This window comes from Brassica napus, chromosome A4, assembly GCF_020379485.1.
Source record: "Brassica napus cultivar Da-Ae chromosome A4, Da-Ae, whole genome shotgun sequence".
Classification (NCBI taxonomy): domain Eukaryota; kingdom Viridiplantae; phylum Streptophyta; class Magnoliopsida; order Brassicales; family Brassicaceae; genus Brassica; species Brassica napus.
The window spans coordinates 13,014,925-13,042,256 of record NC_063437.1 but is presented as its reverse complement, the minus strand read 5'-3'; the positions used below and the strand labels follow the sequence as shown (position 1 = coordinate 13,042,256).

General features: G+C 29.8%; 1 protein-coding gene and 1 long non-coding RNA gene across 2 annotated transcripts; one reads left to right on the top strand and one right to left on the bottom strand.

Annotated features, from left to right (window-relative positions):
• The first annotated feature begins 2,803 nt into the window (after positions 1-2,803).
• LOC106449821 lies at positions 2,804-4,590 on the top strand. Its single transcript, XR_007339039.1, has 2 exons — positions 2,804-3,328; positions 3,509-4,590. It is a non-coding gene; the product is annotated as an uncharacterized LOC106449821 (long non-coding RNA).
• Positions 4,591-18,855: 14,265 nt separating this feature from the next.
• Positions 18,856-20,306, bottom strand: LOC106446463 (probable WRKY transcription factor 15). The gene is made up of 3 exons (XM_013888200.3): positions 19,507-20,306; positions 19,291-19,416; positions 18,856-19,203 (listed from the first exon to the last, which is right to left on the bottom strand). The coding sequence occupies exons 1-3, from the start codon at positions 20,163-20,165 to the stop codon at positions 19,029-19,031; spliced, it is 960 nt and encodes a 319-aa protein (XP_013743654.1). The 5' UTR covers positions 20,166-20,306; the 3' UTR covers positions 18,856-19,028.
• Positions 20,307-27,332: the final 7,026 nt, after the last annotated feature.

Below are 27,332 nucleotides of genomic sequence, written 5' to 3'. Positions count from 1 at the left end.
GGATTAGTTAACCCTAGAGGTATAAGTGTATACTTACCTCTTTAATGAAACATTTTGGTCATTTTGTTCTTAGAGTCTATATTTGTGATTTTTTAGTGCTATCCTAGGGTATTTCCCTTTAATTTTTTACTTAAATAACTATAACTGAAAATATTTTTTTAGTGAAAATATATTATTTATGTCAATATAATTATATTTTTTATTTACATATTAGTTTGTAAAGAAATATTAAGTGTAAATAATATCATAATTTTATAAAATACTAAAATAAATTGGGTTGGTTCTCAACTTTCACAAATAAAAACTATTATTTGTACAATTAAAAAAATATATCAAGAATATTTTTTTAGGAGAGAAAATAGAAAAATACATCGGAAAAAAAATTCATCTCTATTATGAAATTTCTCTATTTTAGAGAGAAAAAAATAGAGGAATACATTGGAGATGGTCTAAGGCATGGCTCATGTAAATGATCGACGTTGAGATTTCAGCTTTTCTAATTCTTACTATTCTAATGTTTCAATATAATTTGAATATTTCCTTTGTTTTATAATATAACTGTTTAAGAGTATTTTTGTTTCACTATATAAATTGTTTTTATATTATAATGTAACTTTATATTTATTTGATATTGTGAAGCTAATTAAATTATGTAAATTACTGTGTAATTGATTAAATTTATATATTAAATGATAGTTTTCTAAAGTAATAACATTTAAATATTACAGATTTTAATTAAAACTGATTACATTTTGAAACAGATAGAGTAATCTATAAACTAAGTCTATATACCTATGAGGACAAAATTGTAAAGTGGTCTCAACTTGAATTTCTCTCATTCTGTGCATTCTTAATTGGAAGAAGATAATCTACATCTAATATTATGTTACTCTCAATATATTAAAAATGGTCGAACCGTAAACCAATTAAAGATGATGTATGGAAGAAATAAAGATGTATTTCTAGTTATCACAAATATAGAATCAATTGACAACAACTTAATTATGTCCAGCGTAGGACAATAGAGAAGAGTTTTCATACCTTCTAATATTATAATATCTCACTATATTAGTGGCTAAATTAGTTTTTTCTATCACAAATATTCACTACATTCTAGGAGTTTAAACTTTTCTATCTGATGATATTAGTAGTTTGATCCCCAAAAAAAACGGTCTAACTGTACATTGTAATTGGAGAAAGAAAACAAACAAAAATCAACCGGAGAATTTTAAGGTATATGAAACAGAAATTAAAAGTAGTAATTCTATGAAATTAAAGAATAATGCAATAAAATTGTAAAAATACAAAATAAGACAAAAAATATACACATAAAGAAAGATTTAGTAAAATAAAATCATAATATAATTTTCATAATTGATAGTATTCAGTTACACTAAAAACTCTAAATTTACAACATACACAATTTTATTTACACCTTTAAACCTATTATCTAATTAAAATGATTCTAAAAAAAGTGTCAGCATGAAGAGTTAGAAAATATACGATAAAATATAATACATAACGTTAAAAATACATTATCACTTATCACTAAAAATTTATGTAAGTAGTAATAAAAATGAAATGACAACACATTTATTAAAACCATAGAACGGCACGCAACAATGTGTTATTTAAGATACAAACTACAAATTAATATACTCAGCTCAAACACACATAAAAATGAGACATCATATTTGGATATACTCCCTGTTCGAGAACTCGTTAGGCGCTAGTCGGGTTGAGCCTAGCGCCTAACAAGAAAATCAGGGATTAAGGAGAAATTAAGCGGAGCGGAATTTTTAAAGTTTTATTTAATTTATCGATATATATACTAGATAACTTTAAAGAATAATGATGAATCTAAAGTGGTCCAGTGGCCATCGTTGTATTAATGCTTGCAGGGCCGGGTTCGAATCTCCCTTGCCTATTTTTCGTCATTTTTTCAAAATTCAGGTTTAATGAAGGGTAAAAAGGATATTTTCCTTGCATCTTCTTCCTTCCTTGTGCACGACCTTAAACCGGCGGCTACTTTTTTTTGTCGTTTTTACAGTGATTTCTTAATTCTTTTGCTAGATCTATACTAAATATTGATGAATCTATGAAATACTATTCGATTTGTAGAGTTTAAACAAAGAAAAACGAAGTTTTTCAAAAACACCCGATTTTTTGGTTGGTTACAGCCTACTCCCGGCGGCTCCGTCCCGCGCCGCGATTTTCCGGCGATTACGCGGCCCTTGGCGCCGCGTTTTAGAACAGGGGATATACTTAAATCAATAATTTTAAATATATTATATTCTTGATAATTTTAAAATTACTTAAAAAGAAACTAAATTATTAAAAAATTAATATACAAATAAGACTAAAGCAATATTTTGTAACGTCAAAATAATAAATTAATAAAAATATATTATGTTAATAAAATTGATGTTTATTACAATTAATATTTTACCATTAGATATATTAAAATAATATTCTAGATCAATATTCAATTGTCAGTTTTCAACTATTACATGTAAAAAAATATTATTAAGTATGCTTTTTTTTTGAAAATGGGGTTTTATATTTTAAATAGGTTATTGTAGTACTTTTTCGTGAATTTATTCGAGATGAGATTCCGATCTTTTAAACTAAGATAATTTATGTTCTATACATAATTATATTTTTTTACATAACTCCAAAATCTCGGACTTGATTCTTCGTATTTTATTAGTTAATTGTGTTACATATAATAGAAATGCCTATTTCAAACTAAAAATAAAAAAAAAAATCAAATTTAAAAATTAGCTATATATAATTTAATATACAAAAATTCACATACAAACAAAAATGATAAATGTAACAAATTTAAATATATTATCCGTGCTACACGCGGAAAAAAGATCTAGTATCTTATACTATAAAATTGGCTTATCTGTCCTCTCACGCGTCCACATCACTCTTTAGAGATGGGCATTCGTTGACACATGTCAGTATTTAAGTAGTCTACGTTTTTTTTCGTTTATGGGCTGCAAATGAAAAGGGCCCACTTAAAAGAAAAATCGTCGTCTCCTTGCTTACCCTAGCAGCCGTCGGATGAAACTGACATTGTAACGCCAAAGGTCATCATCCTCCTTTCTAATTAAGATTTACATTTACGATCTCAAACCCACCTCCCACTACTTAACATTGATTTCTCCGACTCTTTTCTTTTGCCATATTCTAATTTGCTCCTATAAATAGGCATCGAGAAATTGGATCACTCACCACCTCCTTCACCAGAAATCAGAGAGGTCGGGTGTGGAGTCTAGGGTCATCGTCACTATAAACATCAATTTCAAATTCGTACGAGGTCATTCTCTTCTCCCCTTCGAATGTTTAAAGCTTATTATCACACAACACCTAACTCTGCATAACCAATTTATTGTTCATTCTTTATGCCGAAAATTGCAAACCAAGTCTTCTTCTCTTATTTGACCAAAAAAAAAGTCTTCTTCTCTTATAATATCTCATGATATGTGTTTGTTCTCAGCGGATCTTGGGATATGTAACATGAATTTATACCGCCCAGAAAAAAAATTGACATAAGATGAGAAAGAGGTCTGATCAGAGGTCAAGGAGAGGTATGCTTGTGTCCTTTTCGCATCCGTATCGAGATTTACCAACGTAATGCCATGAACAAGGTTCTGTTTCAAGTATGATTAATTTTTATTATCTATTTTTGATTTAACATGAAAGCTGTGACTGTATTTGTTGATAAGATGTTATCTATTTTTGATTTAACATGAAAGCTGTGACTGTATTTGTTGATAAGATGATCTTAAAAATTTGTTAAATGGTTAATCTATTAAAAAACAGAAGTAATCAGCATTACATAGAATTTTTTGTACGTATACTAGAATAAGGGTGAGTGTTTCAAAAAAAAAAAAAGTGTTTCAAAAAAAAAACTAGAATAAGGGTGGATACGAGGAATAGGATTGTAAAATATATTAGCTTAATTGCAGAACATTTTTTTGATGCTGCTTTAAAATGAACAAACCAGAGATTATAGAAAAGTATGTGTGCCATCATGATCCATGAGTTTTGTTTGGATGATGGTTTTGATATCTTGATAAATGGAATTAGGAGAGCGAGAAATGGACATGGAGGAGGATAATCATAGATTTCTCTCTTTCCAAAAATGAGATGAAGGTTTGTATGATTGGCGCAAGGGATAGCTTTTCTTCAGCCAATCCAATACTTTCTGAAATATTAAAACTGCTCAGATGCAATGGTAGAGGAGCGAGCACATGTCGTGAGTCTCGTGACTGAAGGTGCAGCTGATGAGATCATTTACTTTAGCTTGGAGTATGATTATATATCCACTTCTGTCGTAACATGTATATGTTTGTGGAATGGATCTGAATTCTTTAAAAATCTGACCAAGATACTAACTTTTTTTTTTAGTTAAAACACGTGAAAGCTAAAGGTTAATTAGTTTACTTCAGCATTGTAAATAAAATTCATAAATTCCATACAATTTGCATACGCTATTGTCTTAAGTATTATTGTATTTGGTGGAGCCTCCTTGATGTATAAATATTAATATTCATATTATGAAATTAGTAGCACAAATTGTTTTGTCTTAAATTTCATCTTTGTCTCTCTCAGGTCTGTACTGTATGAACAAAGAGGTGGGATTAGAAATAGTTAGCCATATACTGACGCAACATGCAAACTTCTTTAGGATATCCTTTCAACTTTTTCTGTTTTGATCTGATGCCTTTGTTCTGTATATAAACGTAGTCATGTTGTTTCTCTGTTTTAATGTGATCCTTTTGTTCTGTCTATAAACGTAGGCATGTTGTTTTTTTGACAAAGGCTTTTTGTCAAAAAAATTCCAAATACTATTTTTTGGCGTGTTAGTTTATGTTCTGTGGTTTGGAAGTTAATGGGATCAATACACATAGTCGTTTTTTATGCCTCAGTACATGAGAGAAGTAAGATTTGATCGATGATGAATTACCTGGTCTTCTTTTGTTACCATTTAAGTATACTTGGAGGCACTGCATCATCACGTCCATATTTCAACAACAAGAACCTAGAATATCGAGAGAGCATACTTGCACATTCCTCATTGAGATGCAGCTTAGATACCTTACTCAAATCGAGAGAGCGGCTTATCAACATAGGAGGTATAAGAAGCACACCATCATCACATGACAACATATATCCAAAATTTCACATTTTCTACTACAATCATTTTCCCCGCCCTTTTCATAGGCTGTCACCGGTGCTACCTTATCTGGATAGAGAGAGTTCGCAATCTAAGTGGCAGGAGAAAAGCGTGTTCGGAAAAGGTGTACTACTCTAAAGAGTACCTAAATTATATCAAATATTAAAAACTCTGTAGAACAATAGTTTTAACTCAGGTAATTGCCCAGTTTGGAGCCGAATATAAATAACAGATGTGTGTCGTCCTTTAGCTTTCACGGTTCATAGAGGGCAATAGACGTAGTGCAGGTAAAACAAATATTTAATTTTTCTTTTGTGTTTTTATCCTGGATGAGTACTAGAGAGCTTAAGCCACTGTTGTAAGAAAATCGAGTAAATATCATGTATAATAATGAAAGATAGTCTAACGAAGTAATTAATTTTGGGCAAGTTTGCTATCATCTGTGATTATTGGTATCATGCATTAAAGTTTATAGTTTCAAAGCAATGTATTAAAATATATATACATGAATTATTTAAAACAATAATTAACAAAATAATATATACCTATCTTTGTTGTTTACTGCTGCTCTACTCAGGAAAAATCAGAGAGGGAAAAATGTTGCTTGACACACTTGACTGAGAACACACACTATGTCACTATCTACATCTGTCATTGCTGAAAAAGGTTTAAAAACAAAATCAGTGTTTACAGTATTCTTTTAGAAGACAACTATTTAAACAACATGGCGAGACTCAAACCCATACGAAGCTGCGACTTCCAAAACATGAATCATCTATGCAAGAATTGCTGCTACCTTTTAAGATTGGAGAAATTTATCCAATACATAGTTCATAGATAGAAAACAATGTTATTGTTTTTTTTTCTTTTGTGGGGTTTTTAAAAAAAAATTCTTACCTATACCAATTTAAAATGATTACTACTCTCCTATGAATAAAATTCCTACATTCAAAATTCCTTAGAATGAGAAACACTATAATACAACAACATCTATTATTCTAAATATACGAACCATGACATGATTTGTAGACCCAAAACAGACACATTCATTATACTTATTCTCGCTCCCGACCATAGACATTTCAACACTTAAATGTACAACTATATTTACTATGAAGAAGCAATCAACTACACTAAACTACAGACACTATTAACTACCACACACAAGAACACAACAATTTGAACTCTTCCGCAAATAAAACATTCGAACCCGGCGCGCAGCGCCGGAATACCACTAGTATCATAATAAAGTGTCTTATAGGTTTGTGTTTTTGGAGTTATATTCGCTTAACCGCCGGCTTCTTTTTGCTGGCTTTGTATCCAAATCTTATATATTTGTTTTAAATTTATCAATGAAATGTAGACGGGATAAAAAAGAATTTAGAATGAAGAAGGGTCAAAAAGAGACCAAAATGGGTGTTTCAAAAAAAAAAGACCAAAGTGGAACAAAAGGACACGTAGGTGTCTCAAAGGTTCAAATCCAATTTGTTTCGTCCTTCACAAAACTCCAACCGTATCACATGGTCGAACACATGAACTCGACAAGTTCTCCTCTGCCACTTTATTTTTTTTTTGGTAAAAATGTTAAGATATTATTACCAATTTTCTTTTTTTGACAAAATTACAGAGAAAACAAGAATCGGAAAACAAAACAAAAAAACTAAACAATACTCGGATTAACCTAACACAGTAAAGACACAACAAGAAAGACATCTAACCGCTGGACTAGACAGAGTCAGAACATCCCGCTTGCCGCAAAAGGAAAAACCTCAGTTAAATCGAGAGACAGAACCCGGTAATTTTGGCTTCCCCGATGATCTGCTCTTTATGATCAGGTTCAACCAAGAACAGCTCGCGGGCGACCTCCAAAGCTGAGACAACTCGATCAGACATCAAAAACTCGAGGCCAACCACAGCGCAAGGCAAGTCGAGCTTTTATTCATGTAACAAGAAACCAAGAGCCAAACAAGCCATAGACCCGACTCGACTCCGGAGACCGCCACACCGGACCGCGAACCCAAAAGGACACGGGCCAAAACGGCTGAGAGAGAGGCAAGCAAAGACCGTGAACATCAGCACCTGCAGAAAGAGGAGAACGGCCTACGCAGAAGTCCAAGAGAACCACCACGCACTGGGATGACCGGTCTCAAGTAAGTCGCCACAACGATCCGAGAAATCCAATTGACCCAATCGGGAACTCGAACCGAACCCTCACTCCGGGTACACAGAACATGGACCCGCTCATACCTGCGCACTGTGCTGTAACCACCACGCCATATAGACGGAGAACAGCGAACAATGCGATACTAAAGGCTCCAGACACAAAGACCCGAGCAACACGAACCTGCAAGTGACGACGACGAAACAAGGAGAGAGCAATACCAGAGAGGGAGAAGAGAGCAGCCATAGACGACAGATCCTGAACCTCCAAACTTCGATTGCAAGCGCAAACCACGGAGATACAATGACCACACAGCCACAATATCCAACGTGCACGCTTTGACATGGCAGAGCCGCCATCATCACCCCTGAGCACAAGACATAACCTTTGACAGAAACGAGACGCCAAGTCTCCGTCTTGGGAAAGCTTGGAACCCCACTCCACAACGAAGCAAGATACACTTCGGAAAACAACACGAGAAGCCCCGGAGCCAGACCGCCGCAACAACACCCGCCGCAATCTCCGTTCACACCACAGATCTACAAAGGCAAAACTGAGATCCGGATCTGAACACCAAAACGCCGACTCCGAATCGCCCCAGACCCCCACCGCCTCGCTGATACTCCAGTCAAGAGCCACAAGCCTCGGATCTAAACCCCCCCGGAGCAGATCTAGATGAATCCGTGACAGAGCTCCGACCACAACATCACACATATCGACGGAGAGACGCAAAGAGGCAAAACGGAGCAAAGAGAAAAGAGGAGGAGGAGGAGAGGAGGCTCCCGACGGTCACGCGCGCCGAGGACGACCGCCGGAGCCAAGAAGCGAGGCCAAAGTTCAGAGAGCTTTTGAGGAGAAGAGAAGAGAGAGAGAAGAGAAAAAGCGAGATCACAATATGATCTATTGAGACTTCTGCCACTTTATTTTTTCCTTATGCAAAAAAACACATGATTACGTCCATCGAGATTTCTCTAACTTTTTATACAATGTATCCAGTACTCAAGTCCATATTTGATATTCATTCTTTTATGAACATTTTACTGTTTTTAATATATTTGATTTTCTATTTGGTATCATAGCTCATACCACACTGCCATCTAAAGAGGTAAAACAAGAAAGGTCATGCGTTCAAACACAATGCGAAGATAAACTGATACCACATGCTATGTTCTCTAGCTTAAAAAAACCATGAGCATACATGTCTGAATTTTCTTGGTTACAAAAAAAAATTGGTTCCTATGAATTTTGTTAACATTGCCTTTGTAAGTTGTGCGATAGAAATGAATGTCTTCCTTATTTTATTAAAGATTTATATAAATATTTACATAAGAAATCCTGATCATATACTACAAGATTATACTTGTACATCTGTTGGGAAAAAGGAAGAACATGAATTTTTGTTGTTCTTATTTATAAATGATAACTGTATATACGGATATACTGTCTTGGAGGATAAATATACAAATATATCTACGATACTATAGAAGATAATCCCTATAATTAATGATATTCATATATTTAATATTCATAACACATTCCTTTGTATGTTCATTATACAAAATAATTTTTAAAACGTGTATTATGTTAATTCATTAAAAACTTTACAATAAAAAATCAACGGAAAAACCATAGTTAAAAGAAAGAGTACATCGCACATTAACTCCTCATCATGAAAACATCAGTTAAGATCTTTGAGATGACATACTCTAATGTGATGAATGAACTCTTCAAAAGTAGTAATCAAAACGCTTTGTTAAATATGTTATGTAGAATCTCCACTTGAGTAAATTTATAGAACACTAGATCCTTTCTCCGCGCGATGCGCGGAAAAGTGTGTTGATAGCCGATTTTTGATTATAAAATTCAATGTTTTTGTTTGGAATGGAAGCATTGTGTTTTTCAAAATGTTTGAAAAATTGGTGAATATCGAGTTTATGCAATTGTTTAAAAACAAAAAGAGTAGCTAAATAAACATAAATAATATAAGAAAGAGATTAAGTCTTTTGAAGATGTGGTTTATAAGAAAAAAAATAGCCTGAAATTGGTTAAGAATAAGTTAGTTAGCTTAAATTTAAGTAAATACAAAACTATGGTTATTTATATAAAAAAGGTTCATACCTGGCATAACTGGGTAAAAAACTCTGTGTAAGTCCTTCTTTATTTGATTGTATCATCGTTTGGTTGATATGTTGGGCATTATAAATCTGTAAATATAATATTTTATCAGAAGACTTCTGAAAAATGGTAGAAGTGAAAACTACTAAGTTAATTAAAAATACCTTTGTGGGAAGGAAGACCTCTGAATATTTCTTTATAGACTATGTTATTCATTTTCAGCTGGTGAAGTTTTCACTTTCAGCTGGTGAAAGTCTTCACTTTGTAGACTATGTTCTTCACTTCCTACGGGCATGATATAATTTACTTGTGATCTAGGCTATTAATTTTTGTATGATTTTATGGTTTGTGTTTTTGGTTTGCATTTGTAAGAGATGTGTGATAATGATTTTTGTCTTTTAGAAAATATTAGGTCATGAAAGATTATATGTGATAACATATATTTTGCTTGTTTGGAATAGTTTTTTCTGTTAACCATGTTTAAAAAAAAAATTATAATAACCATGGTTGTGGCCTTACAATTTGTGCTGTTTTCAGAGATGAGTTCTCTATTGTTTAACCATATTATGCTTCGTATAATGGACTGTTTTTTTTTTTGGGTTGCCCGATTGGGTGGTGAGTGGTTCGTATCGGGAACAAAAACTTTATAGTGATTGTAACGTACGATTAGTTATGAGATTTTTTAAAAGTTTAAGGTTCTTGTAATATTGTTAGGGTGTCTTTGAAGTTTTGGCAGAATATATTGGTGGACTCCTTGTTTTCTATAGTAAGAATATAACAATTATTGGGTTTATATTGATCTAATAGGTACTGTTTAGGTATTGTTGATTCGTGACTTTCCACTTCGGTACTACTCAATTTGGATTAAGAATTATCATACTATTAACAGTATATCAAATGTTCCATAATAATCTTCATAGCTAACAATACATCAAATAGTTATGGTTTTCTATTTTTTATGAGTTTAGCCTATATTTTGTTGGTAAAAAAAGGAAACAATTGTGGAATTTTTTTTTCAAACTTTTGTTGATATGAGTTATAAGTAACATAAAAACAACATAAATATATTTTTTCTCGAATACAATAATTCATAAATATATAATCTAAATATTTATTTATAAATATTAGAAAGCCACAATTGATATTATATTTTATGCTACTTGCTTATTTTTTTAGAAAAAGATAATAAATTGGCATTTTCTACTTATTAGAATTATAAAATTTAAGAAGAAATATATTAAAAACCTATTAAATTCAAGAAAAGTAAATAATGTAAAATAGTAAAATAGATATATGTGTGTTTAATATAGTAACAAATATATAATTTCTAAAAGAAAAATAAATAGTAAAATATGTCATAAAAATAGTAAACATAATAATTAAAACAAACTAAAAATTTATTAAAATTTTAAATAGGGCCGCCTAATAGCACATGCAAGTGGAGTGGTCGAACATGATCGGAATCAAAAAACAAAAAAAAAAATAATTAAGATTTTTTTAAAAAAGTATATAAATTACAGTTTATAATTTTAGATATAAATCTACATTTAGAGCATATAATATTTTAAAAAATCATTAAATATTTATACAAATAGTTAAACTATTTTACTACATTATTAATTATATTTTTAATATTTTTGAACATGATCCAAAAATTAATTAAGACGACCTGATTTTAAATATATATATTTTTTCATTTGTTTACCCGTCCGTAGGGCAGATCCGACCCTAGTATATCATATACATGAGGTGTAGAATTATGCTTAAAAGGTGTGTAAGTTCTAATTCTATGTTGGGGAAATTACATGTTTACCACTTTCATGGTACCAGTTTTCATTTGTACCACCACTAATCAAGGAGACATTTTCAAAAATACATTCTTCATTAAGTGATAAAAGACTCTTATGCCCTTGTTATTTATATATATAATAAATCATTATTTAAATAAAAAAATTAAGAAAAAAAGTAAAAAAAATTTATGTTTTCGAATTATACTTTTTTATAAAAAAAAATTTTGAAATTTTCTTTTTCGAATTTTTTTTTATTTTTTTTCAAATTTATTTCTGAAAAACGAAAATTATGTTTGAAACTATTTTTTAAATTTTTTTTTATATTTATTAAGTATTTATTTATATATTTATTAGAATCCTAAATTTCACATTCCAAAAACCCTACCCCACCCCTCAACTCTAAACCCTAAGTCTAGATTAGTTAACCCTAAATGTATAATTGTCTTTTACCCTTCATTAAAAGTGAGGGTAAAAGTGATTAGTGTAAACATGAAAATTGGTACTATGAATGTGATATTTGTGGCAATTTCCCTTATATGTTTATATTAATTTCATAAAATTTGTACAAAATGGACTTTAAAACATTTTAAAATTAACTGTTTATATCTTAAATATATGTTTATCTCCAAACATAAGTAACTTAAATTTAGTTTTGAATTTATTAGTTTAAAATCAAATGTGAATAAAAATATATTTATGCATATAAGAAGCATAGTTTTTTAAAAGTATTTTTAAAAGTATTTTTTAAATTTTACATCATATATATAGTATTTTAAAATTATCCTTTACAATTAGGTTATGAGAACTTCTTATAACATGTAACAATACCGTAGAATTATTATTTATTTAAATAAGTGGTTCTGGAAAAGATTTGAATTTTGTCAGAAATTACTATCCACCAATAAATGTTTAAATTTTTGAATGAAATAGAAAATACATGAAAGTACAACTAATAACTATATAAGTTGACACATATTAAAAACTTAACCTTTTATATACATATACAATGTTGAAGGATTTGCAAATTTGTATGCTGTTATTTTTTTAAATAAAATTTGGATACATATAAAATATTATTTTAAAATTTTGAGCTGATAATTAATGTATTGTTTGTTAGATCTTTGTACAGTAATTATGTCATGTATGTATATTTTAATACATTGTTGTGAAAATATAATTTGGACCACATGATACCAATAAATTACAGATGATAGCAAAGTTGTCAAAAATCCATTACTTCGGTAATCGGTCTTTTACCATAATAAATCAAATTTACTCAGGAAACATTTTTTTTTAATTGTAACTGCACAGAAAAACAACTTATCAAAGCAAATATATTTTCAACTTTAAGTATCACTCTGCTCTAGCTCATTCCGATAGTCAACTTAAAGTATTAGAAAAATCTGACTACAACACCAAATCCCACTGGTATGCTCGTTTCAAGGGAAATATTTCCGGGCACACTGGGACTGAATTCTGTTAAGAAATTAGTCAGTGGAGCCCGCTAGAGACACCAAAAATTTGAAAAACAAAAAATCAAAACTATGAAATATCCATCGCCCAAAAGAGCTTATGACCTTGAGAAAGACTTTTCTCTAATCAGAACCTACAAAGATTGTAAAAGAAACATATAACATTATAAGTAAAAGTTGAATCAACTGATCAAACATAGAAACTACAACAGTCACATCGTCCAAGCAAATACCCTCTGGTGTACCTGAAAGAAGGGGTGTTACAGAGCCTCCGCAGATGGTGTCTGATAGTAAATGCACCTGATGGAGTACAAAAATTTGATACTAACCAACTTCTAATGTGCATAGATAGGACTGTAGAAGTACTTCAGGTGCTCTCTTTGGCTCTACCTATCAGAACAAAGCTTTTAGAGTCAGTAAGGCAGCAATGGTGTGGCCACTAATCGACATATTGGTCACTGAAGTACAATCTTTACCAGTGTATAACAACATACTCAATAAACGTGGACTTAAACGAAACATATGGGTCACTGAATTAACCTCCCCGCTGACAAAAAAAAGAAAAAAAAAGAATTAACCTCCCTGTGGTGAAACAAAAAAAAGGAAAAAAAAAACATCCCCTGCCTGTCCAAAATCAGCAATGTTAATATTGGGTTTAAAAGAAACAGATTATTTTTGCAGCAACCAACACAGCATAAACATATACTGTTCACAAACAAATTAACTATGATTGTTAGAGAGACCTAGTGGTTAGAATCAAAACTGTCAATTTTTATAGCGAATGTTTTAAGTCTTGTATCAATTGACCACACTGATGATTGTCAAAGTGACCTCAAGGCTATCAATCACCTGGCTTAAGATCACGTTTGATGCATGTAAGGATTGCTTTGAAAGGCTTGAAAGTTCCAATTTCTGATATCATCTAGAACAAAAAATTTTTTTTGCCAACCCTTCATAAGCAGGTAAAATATTTTCATTCCTGATCAAATAGAATGAGATACACAGCTAAGTTCCATGAATTAGTGTCAGGAAAAATCAAAATGCAAGCAAGAAGAAGTATAACATGTACTCAAAGAACAGCTCGCCAAACATTATCAAAAGTCCATCACAAACCTCTTTGATTAACTTGTACATCTAAGTTCAAAGGCAGCTCACAAACCAAAAATTAAGGGACCAGATGCTAAAGATATCAAAAATAATAATAAGAGTAATTTAAGCATGTCGGTCGTCTTTCTGGTGAAGCAAAGTGGCTTTATTTTATGTATGTTATAACTTTTGAAAATTTTATATAGCAACAATCTTTTAGTCGTTCGTAGCAAGGACTGGAAGCAAACTCAGTCCTCACTCCTCCACTACAAAACTCATTCCTGCATATACAGTGAAAAGGAATTTTAATGTGAAATCTTTTAGAAGCAAAGCTTAATTGAGAACATACATCAAGATCCATGGGGGCTTAATACAATTAACAGATGATAATTACATATATTTTGCTTAATCAATTTGGGAGGTATTTTAATCGGGGAAGAGAGTAAACAAAAGAAAATCGGATAAGTTCGAGTAACGCATTTGATTTGATTTGACCTAATCAATTTCTAACTGAAGACAATCATCCATTAGTTAATCATCAGCTAATACAAAAAGATCTGTAAGGAGTAGAAACCCCAGAGAAGCGAATTTGGGAGTTAGAGGTTGGAGCTTACAGATTCGAAGGTGTATGAAAGTCGCCAGAGAAGAAGGTAAAAGATGAGAGAGAGATCGGAGGAGAGTGGTTTTAATGCGAAGATGAGTTGACTAACGGCACCATCATTGAGGATTTTTGAAGCTATCGATGCGCTGAGATTTGTTTGGATGTGGGTGGAATAAGTGATCAGAGAAGCGGAGAGGAAGTTATATATTGAGAACCTGAGTGAATCTGAAGAGTTATATGCTAGGTGAAACGAATTCATTAAGAGGGGATTAAAGAAATTTATTGATTGTTGAAGAAAGGGGTCGTTACAGAACTTCATCGAATAAATGAAGGAGAAGGGTCGACTACGCTTTCATACGAAATAGATTTGGTGAATATGAACTGATATGGGCTTTTTAAAAAATATAAACAGCCCATTTGAAAGGTGATCACACAAAATATATTAACGTGGTATGACGTGTCAAAATGAAATCGTTTGATTGGATGATTTTTTTTGGCAGACGTGGACACGCTGAGCACTCTGGATATCGGCCTTTTAATATTGTTAGATTGCATTGTCATTCATCCGTAATCCTTACTGATGATTTTCTCATGATCATCATCTTTGGAACTTGATGTCATCAATATATAACAAATTCTTTAAACAATGATACACTTTTCTCTTTATAATTATAACATTTTATTTGAGAGCATTTTATTTGTTTGTTCTTTGATGCCTTGTTAAAATCTTGCCATATAAATATGAGAAAATTAATGAGAGAAAACTATGGTACGGAAAAAAAAATACAGCCACACAAATCATTATATTTATCCTCTTGGAAGCATCATCTTCCGATAGGAAATTTAGCAGTCTTAATGTATAAACCCGTCTGAATTCTAATAGTCATTGTACTGCTGGTTTATAGACAATTTTTTCTTGATCTTTTTGGACTTAATGCCAAATTCCTTTACATACAATAGCCTAAACATTTGTATTATATACGTGGTTTATTCATGTTCTTGTTATAAAAGTTACTATTATGACTTTCGCCATACTAAATCATATTTTCAATCATGAAAAGTATTTATAATTTACTCAAATAACATCTGAAGTATGGTACTCTAAGACCAAACATATGTGAAGGATCTTCGGAGATAATATCTTGTTTTCTAGATATTCTGTTTGGACTACATAAAAACAATATCATCTTTCCAAGTTCTTTTCTTCCAAATTAAATTTGCTATAACTCTTCTGTAGTTTCAATTATATCAAATCAATGATCATATTAATCCATTAATCATTGATAAATACACATTTGTATAATTTTCAGTAAATCACATTTTTCAACCATGAAAAATATCAGTTGCTACTCAAATAACATTTGAAGTATGATATTTCAAGACTAAACATATTTGAGCCTTTTCTATATAAATTCTTTAAGGTTCTTCTGAGAAAATATCTTCTTCTTTTTTCTAGATGTACAGTTTAAAATACATAAACAATATTGTTTTTAAGTTCTTTTCTTCCAAACTAAATTTGATATAACTTTTCTAGAGTTTCAGTTATATTCAAATCAATGATTATACTTCTTTGATAACTACACATTTGTATAATATTCAGTATATCCCATGAAAACAGTTTAAAGAAAAAATCAATCGAATAGTTGGTTTCCAGGAAACATAGTTTTGATATCATCGATCATTCACGGTTCATATTGGTATTATATATATCATGAATTGTATCCCTTCACATAAGTATTACTATCCAGTGGGTAGTACAACTCAAGCTCTTTCTTTAATATCAGACTGATAAAGAACTTGAAGATAGTTGCATCCACCATCTGAAGTTATTGTCTCTTAACAATCAGTTTCATATTTTATTTTTCTTTGACACAGGTGCTCATTTAACTCCCACTGATTTTAGACATTCTGATGTATGGATTTCTAGTCCAAATAACTCTTTTTCTACGAGAGTTAATTTATTTATCAGTAGTTTTTTTTTAATTTGGTCAATCCTATCTTTGTGTCCACATTTTAATAGCATTTGTTTCATGATCCATTTTCTCATTCATCATATCTCCTATATATTAATTGAGAAGCATTATAACATTTTTTTTGTAGTCATATGTCATCACTAAGATGATTTTCAGAATCTTAAAAAAATAGGTTGGTTAATAGTGTACAAAAAATATTCTCCATTCTTTTCTTAAGCAAAAACTATGAAATTACCTAATATGATTAACATATATTGACAATTAATGATTATCAATAATAAAAGTTTGATAACAATTTTTGTATCCTTCCTCTTTGTTTTTTTGTTTTATTTTATACTATTAAAAGAAATTAAATAATCATATAATAAAAAAATTAGATGTTTTTCTTATATGTTATATTTTGATTTTTTAAACGAATATAAATTACTATAAAAGTTAAAAATCTCACATTGAATATTTTTTGATCAGTGGTTTAATTGTTTTGTTAAAACAAATACAAATGATCATATAATCGTATAAATATGAAGTCTCATTTAATAGATATTCATATTAATATACCATAAAAAATACATAAATATGTTAATTTTGAAATTTTCATTGTAAAGGTATTGATATGTTAATATTTTTTAATTTTTAAATTTGTATTAAATTTTTTGAACTGAAAATTTTGTGATTAATAATTTAATTTTTGTTACAGAAAATATACACATTTTAATAAAATTATATAAGTATAAAATCTCAATAATAAATATTTAGATTAAACTATACTATATATATATGTTAGTATCCTTGAAATTTAATTGTATATCATCTAAAATAAATAAAATGATTATTTTGATTTACTTACAAAATGTTAGTGTAAATAAATAAGGGGTATTGTTTTGATTTATCTGCGTTTACTTTAATTTAATTATACCATAATAAATAAACGAACCTGAAATAAATAATAATATATAAATATTTGTATACATAATATTCATTTTATGCAAGACACAGATTTTAACCTAGTAAACTGTTATTTTACGTGCATAATTATTATCATTGTCGATTTTTTATCCGTTTTATTTTATTTCTTATACGATAGTTTATTGGGATATTTTGGTTGTCACATGTACGTAAATTTTTTAGTCATGTTTAATATTTCTTCTAGAGATCAATCAAAACTTAGTTTTTCCAGTTTGATCATTTTCAGTTTATATTCTTTTTCAATAACGAGGATTTTATCTTTGAAATCAACATATTTACCAGACTTCAAACATGACTCACACTTGCTAGCAATTTGATTTGTCCTTCTAAAACATCGTTCTTATCGAAACAATTACAGATGATATATGTGATTTGATCATTCTAAACTTTTGGGTCACTAAATGTGTGTACCAATTGCTTTAATGACTGTGTACATGAATTATTTTTGGACTTCTAATTCCAACTATCTTAAACTCTAGGATCATAGATAAAACATTACCTTCTATTTAATTATTTAATTCTTCTCTCTAATGTTGGAAAACTGACACATTAAATTTCAGTATGATATTCGAACATTACTTATGTTATTCATGGACGGTCTAGATTCTTAAATATCAATAAAATTAACATCTGACATATATATTCTAAATTTCATTTTAAATCTAATTTTAAGCTTTGTGGTAGAGAAACTGGTTATAACATGTTGTGAGTAAAGAAAAGAGAGAGAAATTGATGTTGTTTTTATTTATGAATGATAAATATATATTGTTCAAAAAATGAATGATAAATATATTGTATCTATATATATATATATATGTACAATATATATACACACAAATATATTGATATAATATATTAGATAATAAGTAAATATATAGACACAAATATATTAATAATATTATAGAATATAATCTATATTATAACATCCATATCTAATTTTTGTAACATATTAATATCACTCACATAATTACATATGATATAAATAAAAATTTGCTTAAAATAAATCATATACTTCATATTCAAATTATAAGAGTTATAAATACATATTTACTAAGTAAATTAATAGTATTTACATAATTACATATAATTTTCTTTAAAATGAAATTAGAAAATAATATGATATGTACTCTTTGGAGTTCGTTTATTAATCATTAGTTTAATAAGATTTTGCTCCCTTTTTAACATTTACTTAAATTAGTTTTTAGATTTTAATATTTTTTGTTTCATAAATATATATATAAGTTGAAAAAGAGCCCCTTTCCTTTGTCATAGAAGCTCTGGTCAAACACGACATCTTTGGTCCCATATCTTTCTACTTCTTTGACCATTTAGCACGTCCCATCTTCTTTACCCAACTTTTAAATTTGACCCCAAGCACTCTCTTTTTTCGCCTAAAATAAAAATAAACTCCTCAAACTGCAATCAGCCATTCATATTGCGATATGTCAGAACTCAGATGATGAATCATTAACCTAAAAAAAAAAGAACAAAAAAAAAAACTAATATGAATCGAATTTTTAATTTAGCTAAAATGTTTATCTTCCGCAGAAGGTTTTTGATTACAAGATGCATAGTTTCAGTCATTTAAAACAGAATTAAAAGAGAAGTAACTTCACTAAAAATCTAATTTTTTTTATATCATATATGCCTTCCAAAAGATTTTTTTTTCCTCTTCAAGACGATTCCAAAATGAGATTTGCTACTGCGGCGCCGGCAAGATCGGCGGCGGAGAGAGAATGATTATGATCTCCTTCGTAAGTAACGATTAACATGGACGAATCATCGGCCGCTCGCTCCACGTGTTTGCGAGCTGGACAACCTCTTACGCTACTGCACTTGTAATATCCTCTGTTTTTTTTGTCAAACCAACACACAAAGATTCAGTACCGTGTCCAACAAGTTTCGATCTCACACAAACTGAATCTTATTAAGTACCTTGGATGTGGAGATCCTTTGATTGGTTTCTGTCCGTACTTTCTCCATGAATAATCGTCTGGAGGTACATCGGACATTTTAGCACTTATCGCCGGAACCCTAATTACCCTCCTCTGTTTTATCTTCCTGTAGCAGACAAGAAACCGTTTAGATCGAATCTATTAGGACAAGACCTGACTTTGAAGTGTTGGAACGTCGAATCTTGTAATATAATACCTTTTCTTGGAGCAGTGACAACGACCGGAGGAAGCAGAGGCGCATTTTCCGGCGATATGATTCTCTGAGTTACATTTTCTCTTCGTTGGTTTGGAGAAAGAAGAAACTGTTGTGGAGAGGCTTTGAGTACCAAACGGCGCCGTTTCAGAAGGACGGTGATGATGTGAAGAAACTGTTGTGGAAAGGCTTTGAGTACCGAACGGCGCCGTTTCACGACGGTGGTGGTGGTGTTTCATGTGCTCGGACTCCGCCGTTACGGAGGAGAGAGAAGAGAACTCGATCGTTTTAATCGGTGAAGAAAACGAACCTTTATGGATCTGCGGCGGAGCTTGAAACGGCGTCGGTTTAATTTCTTGAATTGGTGAAATAACCGGAGCGCGTCTAAACCGGGCGTGTCCGGTTGGAGTACGATCTAAGAGAGATATGACTCTTTTGAACTTGGAGACCGCCGCGTCCGCCGTTGTATTACGAGCTAGTTCAAGATCGGTGATGGCGGCGGAGGAGGAAGACGATGGTTGATTGGAGTTAAAGCTTTCATGAGACATCAAACCAATAAAATTCTCCATGCTTTTGAGTCCTGAAGCTGCTGCTTCTTGAACGGCTAAGCTGTCGACTCCGACGCCTGAGATGTAGTTTCTAGTCATGAGCTCCACCGCCATAAAAGCTCTCTCTACAAGAAGAAGAATGGAGAGAGAGAGAGAGAGACTTGTGGACTTTTTGAGATTTGAAGGGACTAATAAGTAAGAGATTTGAAGGGAAAAAAAACAAAATTAGAAAAAGATGTTTAGGTTGGCTTGACTAATGTGTCACGTTAGACTTTTCTATCTTCATAAATAGGGTTTGTTGATTCTTTGCTTCTCTTTAATGTCTTGAGGATTAAGAAGTCAATTTCCTTTTTTGGTTATATTAAAGTCAATATTTGTCGAAATTAGGGGTTTAATAATGAAATGTTGAATAGAAGATTTAATAGTTGAATTAGTGCAGTGGAATGTTGAAAAATAAAATTTAATGTTGTGGATTATTTAGTGTTGAATAACTTCAACAAATTGAATAGAGACCACCGATACATGTCATTTTCTATTTTTTTTTTTGATATTTTCATATTTTCTTAGTTATGTAAAATCAATAGTTATATTATAAATTAAATAATTTATTTTTATTTATTATACAAAATCAATTATTTTAAATTATCTATAAATAGAACTAAATCTATTTAATTTGAATATATAAATACTATTCTATTTAATTTTGTGTTGAATAATAAGATAGAAGAAAGAAAAGGTGGAATAGAATATAAGGTATTCAAAGATGAAATAAAATATAGAATGCTAAAAGATACTCCATCCGTTTCAGAATAAATAGTGTTTTATAATTTTTTATTGTTTCAGAATAAATGATATTTGATATTTTATGTTATTTTAAATTTTATTGAAACTGGATATCCAATTAGATATTGCATTCATTTATATAAATGATCGAATGATTTTAAAATTATATTTTTAGAACTATTTTTTTAGAAAAAAGTAAAATTTTTAATGTTTGCATTAAGGTAAAACATCATGTATAATAAAACGATAAAATAAAATATAACGCTTTGAATCACGATACCATTGTACTTCTTACAAAGTTATAAGTTATAACTAATACAAGTAGCAATTTATATAATTCTGATCGCTTGGAAGTAGCTAACAATATGCATAGTGATAGTGGTTAAATTAACGATAGCTATTATGCGTTAGTTTTAAAATATTAGTGGTTAATAAATATAAATTTTGGCTGATAACTGTCCAAATTAATATTAAATTTCTGTCTAATGTTAAGTGCTTTTGTTATTTAAGATATGCATAGAGGGTATACTATAGCTGAAATCACAGAAACAAAAAAAAAATCAAACCCTATTCACCTCTGAAGTTTCTAACACTTGAACAACTAAAATGGATCAGTCTAAGCGGATCCCATGAATATGAATTTATACAGTAAAAATGCATGTGATTTCATGATAAACTCTGGTCCTCTGATTAGATGAAGAATGCATGTGATTTCTTGGAAATGCAACACAGAATACATTTTTTGCAGACAAAAAAATAAAAATAATGAGTTTCAAAAAAAAAAATAAAAAAAAAATAATGATAACTGGTATGAGCATAAGTCATAACGGACGAAAAAAGAGAGAGAGAGAGGAGCAGTTGATGAGAGAGCAGCGGGTCAAACTTTGGTCGTCAGCCATAAGATCTGATTTAGAAGTGGGACCCGATTTTAACGTAATCGCAGAAGTTTTGTCCTCGCCAGCTTGGTGGAGTTGACCTTTCGTCAGCTCCTTTTTGTTATTTTATTCATTTTATTTTCCGTCTATTTTTCTTGCTTCTTTTTTTTTTTTTTGAACAACCTTTTTTCTTGCTTCTTAACTTAACTATGAATGATGATTTAAGTATAGATTATATTCGGCTTTGGTCGTCTCTAGTCAGAGTTTCTTTGTTTCTGTGTATTTGATTATGGGATTGTTTCTGTTAAATTTATCGGCTTGTGTATGTGGAATTGTATATGTTTAACTAGGTCTGCGCATTTTAATCTGGATCCGAAGACCCGAACCGGAACCGACCCAAAATACCCGACCCGGAACCGGATCGAAAATGTACAAGTATTTTTTGGGTTTAAATTTTTTTTACCCGAAAGAACCGAAACCGAAAAGAAACCGATCCGAATAGATCCGGACCCAAAAAAAACCGACCCGAATAGACCCGATTCGATAAGAACCGATTTGTACCCGACTTAAAAACATATATATCTAAAACTATGATGTTTTTGTGTTCCATTTTATATATTTTATTTTATGATTTAGTTGAAATATCTTTTATGAACAACATTTGTTATTATTTTTTAACATTTTTAAGTAATATAAAACGTTAAAATGTAAAATTTAGAGTTTTAAAATGTTTTATTTTAATTATTAATAGTTTCTTTTAAGTTGTTTTGTAAAATTTTAGATATATATGACAAATATTCAACTAAAATTGATGGAATTGGGTATATCATGTCCTTTTCAAATCCTAAATATCCGAATCCGATCCAGACCCAATATGAATCCGAAAATTATGGATATTTTATAGGTATTTTAATTATAGATCCGAACCGATCCGGATCCGAGAAGAACCGATCCGAACCCAAATCAAAAATTTCTAAGTACCTATTGGATCTAAATATTTAGGATCTGAAAGATCCAGACCCGAAAAAACCAGTCCAAACCTGACCCGAACGTCCAGGCCCTATGTTTAACCGCCGTTTGTACTAGTTATATTTTTTGATGAGAAAAAACTTATGATGATGCTTTAGGTTTTAGGTTGGTTGTTGTGGAAAACTCTTAAATCTACAAACACTGAGCTGTTAGTTTTATTAAATTTTAAATAAGTATGTACATTAGTAGCTTGAACTTGTACTTTTATTGTGAAAATGGTTTCCAACCAAATGTTCTGGTTATATTCAGGAGTATTTGTATTCAGTGAGTTGATTCAATGAAATAGGTTTAATTAAATTGCCCGAATTAGTTATGATAATTTACTGTAGGTTGGCGATTTCAGTAATAATAGGCAAAGATGGAGAAATATTTTTGTTGAAAAACTCACTAGTATAGCTGGTTTGATTGTCTTTAGATTTCACTGATACCAGAACAAAAATAATCACAATTGATGATATACATAGATTATCATTTCATTTCTGTAAATAAGTGTTTATGCAATTTGTAAAATATGTTTGTTAATTAGCCTTCCAATATTTTACTGAGTAGTTTAGAAATAAAATATGTTGGAAAATAAAGTTGCAATTAATCAAAATAAAAGAAAGAGCCGCTACAAAAAGAGAGTTTAGAAAATCAAGTACCACAAAACTTGACTGAAGAGACACTCAAAGTCAAAGACGGAAAGCTGACGAAACCCTTTACTGTTTATTCTTCCCAAAAACGTGTTTGATGTCTCTTTTCCGCCACCGAAAGTTTCTTCTCTTCATCTATGCTCACATATTTGTAGAAAATAGATTACTACTCTCTACGAAGTCCAACAAAAAAAAATTTGGCCCATTTAATTAACTCTGTTTAAGTGTTGTTTGGTGCCATCGATTTGACATCTTCATTCGGCTTAACTACTCAACTTTACTCCACACCACGAACTTGATACGAGAGCTCAGCTTAACAGTCCGAGCGAGCAGCTTAGTTACTCAGTCCGTGAAGCGTAACTCAACCCATTAGACCAAACTAATTTAAGGTGAACAGAAGAAGAAAACTTATTCTTTTGTTCACCTTAAATAAGTTTATCTATAAAAGGGAAACAAGCAACTAAGAGGAGAATTCAGGCTTGAACATAGACAGAGACTGACGGCTACCTTTCCGTCGACTTGTATTTTTTCTACTAGCTTAGACGAGCACCGACTAGTTTTACTCTTATTTTTATACTAAGTAAATTATACTCTCTTTTGATCAATAATACTTACAAAATAATCCATCCTCGAGTTTTGTCTTCTTCCACCGAATTCGAATCCGACCAAACTCAGATTCATCAATACTGTTTTTAAAACTTTTTTTGTGTGATATCTTATTCACAGGATTACATCTAAACAAATGTTTCCATCACTAAACTAATGTTTTAAATAAATTCAAATTCAAACGAGAATGTCTAGTTTTAAGGCTTTGAGTCAGATAATAATGTCACATAAAATATGTATTATTAGAAAAACACAATGTCTTAGGTTCTGCTAGCGATATGCTAACCTAATAGTTCTACTTAGTAATTTTGGATCAGAATGGTAACTACGGTGTAATATAAGCGGTGCAGCATGATGAACCTGCAGTTTAGGCAGTTTGCGGGAAAAGTGCGGTTTAGACAGAATAAGCTGTGCAAAATGATGTTTGATTGGTGAAACAATATTTTTCAATTTTTCTAGATAAATATTTAAAATAATGTGACTTTTTGAAATATTTAGAAATTTACAACTTTAAAACGATGTGATTATTAGAAAAAATTATCTCTTAGTACTATTTTGGAATAAATTATATTTTAGTGCTAGCATATAATTTGTTTAGTAGTAAACTGAGAAATATAAAAAAATGTTTAAGTATTTGTGTAATCCGAATCATTTTAAAAGGATTTTAAAAAAAAATGTATATCGAATTCTAATATTTAGTTTGGTTTGAGTAAAAAATATAAAAACCATATAATTCTCAAATAATTGTTTACATTTATAAAAATAATTATGTTTTTTATTTTGTAGAGTAAATTGAATATTTTAGATAGCATAAAATAAATAAAATAATGATTAAATACAAAAACGCACTCAAAATTATACCATATTTAGAATTTTCATAAATCAAGTGTGTTATGTTAATTGCATGAAAAAACAAAAACATTTTTTTCTAAAAATATGGTTAGTGGATTATTCTTGAAAAACGTTCTGCTAATTCACGTTTTCTTTGAATGGTAACATATTGTAGGGACTACTATAATAATGCATGCATCTACAAAAACGATGTCTCCATTCATAAACTTAAGTTTAATCTTGTTAAAGCAGAATAATTTATATTGTAAATACAATATTATTTATAGTTATTATGTTTTATCCGGGAAACCTATGGATCACAAGTTCATTTTTATTGAATTATAATTTAACAGAGTAAATGAAAACTATAATAGGTGGTACATGCATCTTTTACAACGTAATATTTTCCATCTTTTTGTACCGGAGGTCGCAATTCAAAATGATGGAAACAAAGTAGCATAGGACTTCGAACCAATGGTTCAAGTTTGATTGTAAGTTGTAAATTAATCGTTTCACTTTATTATTTTATATCATCAATTCGTTAACTTTTAATAATTTTTCCAACCAGATCATACCATTTTTTCTATTTCAAATTAAGTGTCGTTATAAAATAAATTTTTCGCTACAAAATAAATTGCGTTTTATGATTTCAAAGTGCATTAATTTATCTCTTTTACCCTTTATTATATTAAAAAAAATATTATATGATTTTAATAATTAGTTAAGTGAAAATTTAACTATTCTCTTAATCTGTGTAAAATAATCTTAAATGGCATATAATTATAAATGGAGAGAATAAATCATACTCTTTCCATTCCAAAATATATATTTTTATTCGTTCATACATATTAAAAACATTGTTTATTTATTTTATCATAGATGCATTATTTCTGTGATTATGGATTTTCAATAAAGTAAAATCAATAATGATTCAGTAACCTCAATTAAATTTCTAAAAACTTACAATTTACTCTTATTAAATATTTTTAATGAAAGAAACAAAAACCTATCTTTGTGGGACATTTTTTTTCAAAATTTTATATTTGTGAAATGAAAAGAGTATACAATTTTTAGTCAAAAATCAAATTAATTATAACTAAACCAAAATAAAAACTTAATCTGAACCATAAAACCAAAAAATTTGGTTCAACTCAACACCATATTATAAGAATCAAGCTAAATAAAACCAATATTAACTAAACCAAACTGGAAAACACATTCACAATCCAAACTGATCAAAAATCACATAAACCAAATTGGTTCTTCTGATATAAACTAAGTAGCATGTCTAATACAAAGTGATATACACTATATTTTGCTAATTTGTTATGTTCTTTATAATTTTACATTGAGTCTTTTTTTTGTCATCAGATTGAGTCATTAGTTTTAATAAACAGTTTTGGTGATTAATTTTCAATGCAGTTTTAATTTCTCACTTCAGAAAAATAACACTGAAAATCTAAATATATTATCATAGTTAAATTGTATATAGACTTAATTTAGTAAATAGTATATATCTTAATATATATTTATCATGATACTTGAGATAATTAAAAAATTAATATAAAAAAATTATTGTGATACTATCATGCTTAGGTTTATCTTATATTTTTTTGTTAATTTGTTTGTTGCGAAAATATAGACATAATATTTAATAATTTATTCATATTGTTTTTGGTGTCACAGTTTCAAAATCTAAATTGTTGATAATATGTAATCTTAACTAGTTTTTGTTATTTTGTTGTTGTTTGTGGTTGTTTCAAATGCCTCAATGCCACTAAAATTCTTTTTAATCACAACTATAAGAAGTCTTTAATTTGAGATCTACGTTGTTTAATGAGAGTTTGGTTATTATAAAAAAAAGATTCTGATTCAAAATCTACACTCTCTAAATAAAAAGATAAAACAAAATATAACTTAATATATAAATTATCAATATGAATTTTTTAAACCAGCTATCAATATGAATATTAGAATTAGATAATTTATAATATTAACTCAAAATTGGTTGGGTATATATGTTAGTCTGCACCTAGTAGTAAATAATTAGAGAAAAAAATATGTTGATTAAAATATATGAGAGAAAAACAAAATTTTATTAATATATTTTAACCATATCTTAAAGTTTAATTTGGTTTTTTGAAAATATGTTTTTTGATTTTTTGATATGTTTTATTTTCTGAAAAAATATTAATTCAAATAGAAAATTTTATTTCATATGTTTTTAAATGTTAATATATTTGTACCTATTTTCATTTAGTTTCAATGTAAAACCTTATTTTAATTAAGATTACAATAAATAATAACAGAAATATACATAATTATATTAAAATATATTACAATCTAAATTAACAATACAATTTATCTGAATTTGGCTAATTAAGAATATCAAAGTCATGTTGGTTGACCTATTAATATAATAAAAATATAATTTATATAATGGTTTTTAAGAAAACTAAGATTCAAACTCTATCACTACAATCGTCACATAGAGATCGTTAAGGGTGCTATAGAGAAAATATGAA

Coding starts and splice junctions, on each gene's coding strand:
- LOC106446463 (XM_013888200.3), bottom strand. CDS start 20,165: ATGGCGGTGGAGCTCATGACTAGAAACTACATCTCAGGCGTCGGAGTC. Junction 19,417..19,506: donor TGTCACTGCTCCAAGAAAAG/GTATTATATTAC, acceptor TGTCTGCTACAG/GAAGATAAAACAGAGGAGGG. Junction 19,204..19,290: donor AAAGGATCTCCACATCCAAG/GTACTTAATAAG, acceptor CAAAAAAAACAG/AGGATATTACAAGTGCAGTA.